Source organism: Lissotriton vulgaris, chromosome 8 (genome assembly GCF_964263255.1).
Source record: "Lissotriton vulgaris chromosome 8, aLisVul1.2, whole genome shotgun sequence".
Taxonomy (NCBI): Eukaryota; Metazoa; Chordata; class Amphibia; order Caudata; family Salamandridae; genus Lissotriton; species Lissotriton vulgaris.
This window is the reverse complement of record NC_141696.1, coordinates 1168225261-1168231479: the sequence shown is the minus strand read 5'-3', so window position 1 is coordinate 1168231479 and position 6219 is coordinate 1168225261. Positions and strand designations below refer to the sequence as shown.

Sequence of the window (6219 nt, the reverse complement as noted above, 5' to 3'; positions counted from 1 at the left end):
CTTCTCCCAGACCACAGGCTGACCTGCTGGAACATGCTTGACCACAGGGCAGCAAGACATCGTTCTGTTCCATTGAAAGGTATGTGAACTGCAGATCAGACATGCAACTCCTGGTGTACAATGCCTGGTAATGGGAAAGGGTGAAAGAATAAGGTACGCAGACGGCAATCAGAAAAAAAGGAATTCGGGATTTACACTCTCTGTCCACCGTAATTCTTACGGTGCACGCAACAAAGCTTGGTCTTAGATGCGTTAGTCTCCCACGTAAAAAGGGGATCCATTTTTGGTGGAATCTTTGGTCAAGTAAAGTCTAGAACTCTGCTGGGAAGCAACACAAACATCATGTAGAACACCTGCCGGAGGTCTCATGACATGGCTCACCTGTACAGGAAAACATATCAGGTTTGTTGGAATGATGAAAAGAGACAGCATGTGGTTACTGCTCCAAGTCACACGGACATATTTTATTCCAGTCCAATTCTTTAATTTACCCCATAATCCCTTTTGCGGAAAATAGTCTTGCTTATTTCAATTGAACCCATTGGACTAGCACAGTATACAATGATTTTCTTAAAGGGAAAGTCCCAGACCTGGAAAGTTGTTTCCTTGTAACATGGAGTCTATGGTAACCCTACCATCTGTACCTGTGCGTATGTCAAACTGTGTAAGAACAAGTGTACCCACAAGGGGTTGAGAGGCGCACTCTAATAATAATCCCTGCTTTCACTGTTTAGACAAGGGTGCTGCACTTAAGACATGTGTTGGCTACACATGTATCTAACTAATGAAACTCAGAACAGGATGAACCTGCTCAAGTGTGCACTGTTCCTAGTGAACCCACTGTTCACAGTTTTTAACTCTCGGTAAATTCCAATATCAAATTAAACTTAAACTGTATATATCACAAACATCACTTTTGTTTGTACTGTTCTTTACTTCATTTTCTTTTTTATCACCATTTGAACATATAGCTAGTATTCATACTGTTGCACCACGATTAATTGAGGGCCATCAATTAATCGTGGTGCAACAGTTAAACAATTTTGTTAAACTATTCAATGAGATAATGCATTTGATTGTAAATAATATGGAAATTTGGAATATATTGTAATTGTATGTTGAACTACTGAGAAACAGTATGAATACTAGCTATATGTTCAAATGGTGATAAAAAAGAAAATGAAGTAAAGAACAGTACAAACAAAAGTGATGTTTGTGATATATACAGTTTAAGTTTAATTTGATATTGGAATTTACCGAGAGTTAAAAACTGTGAACAGTGGGTTCACTAGGAACAGTGCACACTTGAGCAGGTTCATCCTGTTCTGAGTTTCATTAAACTGTGTAAGAATACACAAATTTGCATGGATGCCTATGGGCGCCTTTCTCTATAATTAAAAAGTGCATTTATGTTGTATGTATGTGATATGTACCATACAAAAGCAAATGTACAAGCCTAATTAATGAGTAAGATACAAGAATTTAATTTGACCTTGGCATAGACTTGCATTACAACTATGGTTATCCTTTGTGTTTGATTTTCATGGATTGACATTTCCAGATTTCATTTCCTTGTACCCAACTGGTCTGTTTTGCCCGAAGTTTCCTGGAAACAGGTTTTAGCATTATCCATCATGTGAAATTGAGTACTGAGTAGAGAAGGCATTGAACTTCACTGGGAAACAGCCTTTACAACGTGGGCAGAGCCACAAAGGGAACAATGCTTTCATGAACCACGTAAGATGGGCGGGGAGAGGAACAGGAAGCGTTTGGACAGGAAGCTCTGGATGTAGACAGGTAAGTAGGGGTGGGGCAGGGTTTGTGGAGGCTAGGTTTTAGGGGTGGGGCCGGTTAAGGCTCAGGGCGGGGGGGTCAGAGTAGCTTTATTGGAAGGGGGCAGGGTTTTAGGATTTGGGCAGGGGGGTTGGGGTAGTTTTAAAAACTGGGGGCTGGGTTTTAGGGCTCAGGAGCTGTTTTCAGGGGAGAGGGTCAGTTTTAGGGCTCAGGGTGGGGGTTCTGGGGTTGGATTGGTTTTGGCTGGGTCAGGGTTTTAGGCCTCAGTGCGGGGGGGGGAAGCAGTGCTTAATTTGAGCCGGTGATTTCCTGTGCATGGCGCCGGCACTTAATTGGCAGTACTGGGACTTATGACAGTCTGCCACATGGGGGGGGGGGAGGGGGGTTGTCTGATTTAGAGTGAGCACAACAACAGTTGTTCACTAATTCAATATACTTTAAAAATGAATATCATCTGCCACCCATGCTAATCTGATAGCTTTGGGTGCCTGGAATAGTTTGAATCATCACACTTGTAGAAGTGTGATGTTAGTAGCTGGGTTGGTACTGTCATTGGCAGCGCTAGCAGGGCAATGGGTAGTGTAGGCTACAGTGGCCTCCTGATGAGGGCCCTGGCACTTATTTTTTTTTACAAATTAAGCACCGGGGGGGAAGGGATCGTTTTAAGGGCAGGGATCAGTTTGAGGGCTTAGGGCAGTGGGGCTGGGGTTGGGGAGGTTTTTGGCAGGAATCAGGGTTTTTGGCCTTAGGACGGGAGCGAGATTTTAGCCAAGAACAAAGGGGGGTGGGGTAGTTTTGGGGGCAGGAACCGAGCGTTAGGGCTAATGGTCAGGGCAGTTTTAAGGGCTAGGGTGGGATAGATTACAGGGCTGGGGTATCAGGTGTTAGGGCGTAGGGCAGGTGGGCTGGAATCTTCAATATATGACCCATATCCCTTTAGCAATCATGACTTTACAAAAAAATGTGTTGTAAAGGCATGAGTGATAAAGACACAATCATAGTTCAGACCGCATTGTTTAGGCGGCATGCATGGTCGTATCATACAACTGCAGCATGGAGGCCTAGGCAGTGATTCTTAGACAAAGCAACAGCAAATGCACCCTAAGGCTGGTACACCCTGAAACTTGAGTTATTTATTTCATCCTCTGGTAAACAATTTTCCAGCAGGATCCCATCACAGGCTCAAACAAAAAATACTAAAGAGTCCCCCCTTCAGACAAAAACTCATCAGTACTGGACCCCTCGTCCCTCTATTCCTAGCAAAATACTCATGACACTTACATTATGTCCACGTCTGCATAGCACAACACTATGTTGCTTCATAGCTAGGTTCACTTTACATGAATCCCTAATTACCAACAAACCTAATGCTTCTTAGGATACTCTGAAAAATAAGAAAGTTCGTTAATGGAAAAATATATATTCAATAACTCATGAGGAACTATGCAGAAGTGAGCCTCCAATTTTATGTCAAACATCTTGTCAGAGGAAAGAATACACAAACCTTTCTCCAAATATCAACTCTGTAGTGGTGTGTAAGATATTGAAACAATATATAAATGTCATAAGTATACAATCCCCATTCTTTCAGCATCTTTGTTACTTTCACATAAACTAAAAATAACTGAGAAAAACAAACACCCTAAAATGTCAAAACAATTTCATCAATTAAGAAAGGCAATCTCTAGAGATGAAATAATGTGTGATAATAGCTTCGTTCAGAGACACGCTGTTGTGTTTGTTCTTAGGGTACAAGAGTGTTCCCTCTGTGTATTTCCCAGATAATTACACGATGTGAATGGGGTGGCTTCTAGGCGCTCCTATTAAAATAAGAGAAGTCGGGCCCTGTGAGACAAAGTGAGTTGCACAGGATCACAGAATGTGGTCAAGTGAGTTTACCGAGACTAGAGCAAAGGCCTTCTGAATGAATAGTATGCCGAGGGCCCTACCAATGCAGCTGCAATATTTGAGTTTGTAAATGTGTTTTAAAAACATATCTTCTTTGTTTATGTCATATGTCAGTATTTCTGATGTGCTCATATTCATATATCACTTGAACATGGAAATTAATACGTTGGTGCACGTGAGCAACAGTTCTGTGGTACTGATAAAATGATGTCAATGTTTAAGAGAACTATGGACCTGTCACTTTACAACTCTGGAGAACCTATCTATCCTATTGTTCAGGCAGATACCCTTTAAAATGCACAATTTTGCATGTTTCAAAGTAGGTGGGAAACTACCCCCAAACCCCACCTGACATGAGCTGATCAGGTGCAACGGAACAAAATGGGGCCACCCGCCAACTTAACTGGGGCCAGTGCTTTAATGGGGGCGTGCCTGCACCTCTTTAATTTGAAAGTGAAAGTCTGCACTTTCACCACTGCTTCAGTACCTTTAATGGGAGAGTTCGGCACTTTCCAGTAGCAAACAGGTACTCTGGACAGTGAATATCAGGACTTCAATAATTCTGGTTAAAGCAACTGGCTGGCATTGGGGGTGGTCATAAAAGTTCAAGCTGTTAAACTGAAAGTGTGACTTGGCTCTTTCTTCCCGTGAAAAGTTAGCATGTGCGCGTTGTATGTTTGCGGTTTCTGTGGCAACATTTAAGAAGTCATCCAGGTCACTTCATGTGAAAGGGGAGAGTGAAAGCTGTCACTTGTCTGAGGCAGCATGTCATGTCCGTAGCACGGGGAGAGCGTCTCCTGGTGGTGGGGGGGCGGCAGACCCCAGAGAGCGCTGGGTGAGCGGGGGGCTGAGAGGAGGCCCAGGGGCCCCCGGCGCGGCGGAGGCGGCACTCCCTCCCCGCCCTGTCGCCCGCGGTGGCGGCATCCTCTCGCCGCCCGGGCGGCCTCGCTGGGAGGCAGGCAGGGCCTGGGAGGAGCAGGGGGCGGAGGAGTGGGAGGGAGCGGAAGATGGCGGCCAAGAGAGCCGCTGCCGCCGCCAGCGCAGGCTGCTCGGCTCTGCCGCCGCCAGCGGCTCCCGAGGGCGCGGGCTGCGAGGCGGCCACCCTGGCTGACCCGGACTGGTGTCTTTTCTCTCGGCAGGAGTCGGAGAAGGCGTCCGGCGGCGGAGCGGGGATGATCGGGCCCGGGATCGCCCAGCACCACCTCCCGGCGTCTGCGGCGGCGGCAGCAGCAGGGGCAGCGGCGGCCCCCGGAGAGGACTCGTCGGACAGCGAGGCCGAGCACGAGGGGCCCCAGAAGCTCATCCGGAAAGTGTCCACCTCTGGCCAGATCAGGAGCAAGGTAAGGACATGGGGGGGTTGGGGTACAGGGCACCCACTCACACACACTGAGGCCACTCTGGAGGAGAGGGAACCCACCGAAGTGCAGCCAAACCGAAAGAAAGTTCACACAACATGTGCCACACGGGGAGCTGTTGATGTCTAGACTCGTGCACTCAAAGAGGGACACCCAGTTCCACCCTCTCTCATCCCCACCCACCCAGCAACAGGGTATCACTCCATCCTCCCACTCGCGCAACAGGCACCGTCGAGGCGCTCCTGCTGCAGGCATCACTCCTTTCACAATACTAACAGAGAATTACAACTGTGGCAACAGGTACTACAGAACCTCCTACCGCAATAGCAGACCTCTCTGTCCGCCGAACACAAAACTAGCATCCAATCAACACACTAACAACAGTGCTCCTCCCAACAACCACAGCAAGAGCGGCATCTCTTCCTTCACCATAGCAGCAACATCTAAGCTCTCGTGACATAACCATCACTCACTCAGTTATCCATAACCAGCTCTTACTCACCTTGCCCAACACATCACCTGAATTAACAACAGGGCAGACCATCTTCTTCCCACCGCAACAAAAGAGCAGCCTCTCTCCTCTCCACGCAGCAGTAGGACGTGACATCACTATCGCAGTAACTGATGCTTTACTACCCATCTGCATTAACAACACTTTCCACAAACAATCAATCAGTAATCGATACTCCCTTTCCTCGGCTCGCTATCACCACCCCAACCAACTAAGCATCTCTGCTACACCCCTACCCGGGAAACGAGTAATCACCTCCACTTTGCCCCAAGCATCACTCTTCCTTCTTATTCCAACAGGTTATCCAAGCCGTCGGGTGCTTCCAAGCAACAAAGCATCATTCACTCCCGCCTATTCCAGCAACAGGTTATCATAATTTCTTGCAAACTCGGCGATGGATTTACCCCTCTGGGCCATAGCAGAGTGCCAGCAATCCAACCACATGACATCAGTCCTGCACGTGTGCCAGCTGCAAGCAGCATTCCTCACACACCCCAGGTACAAGGCAACACCCTCCTAGCTACACCTCCTTCATTATGCCACCTAGGAAGAGGGCACAATTTTTCACTTCCTCGGGCTCTCTCCGCTTTCCACCTTGGCAGCAAAGCACAATTTCGTCACGCCACATGATTGGACACCTCTAATCGCAAT

At 47.1% G+C, this 6219-nt stretch overlaps 1 protein-coding gene across 3 annotated transcripts in view; it reads left to right on the top strand.

Moving 5' to 3' along the window:
* The first annotated feature begins 4700 nt into the window (after positions 1-4700).
* The window catches only part of DGKH (diacylglycerol kinase eta), a 749224-nt gene continuing 747705 nt past the window's right edge, over positions 4701-6219 (top strand). For 2 of the 3 annotated variants that reach the window (XM_086935028.1, XM_086935027.1), the window contains exon 1: positions 4701-5042. In XM_086935028.1, the coding sequence (XP_086791154.1) occupies positions 4710-5042 (333 nt within the window). In that variant the 5' untranslated portion in view covers positions 4701-4709. The remainder of the gene's footprint in view (positions 5043-6219) is intronic. The other variant, XM_086935026.1, reaches the window with a different exon arrangement.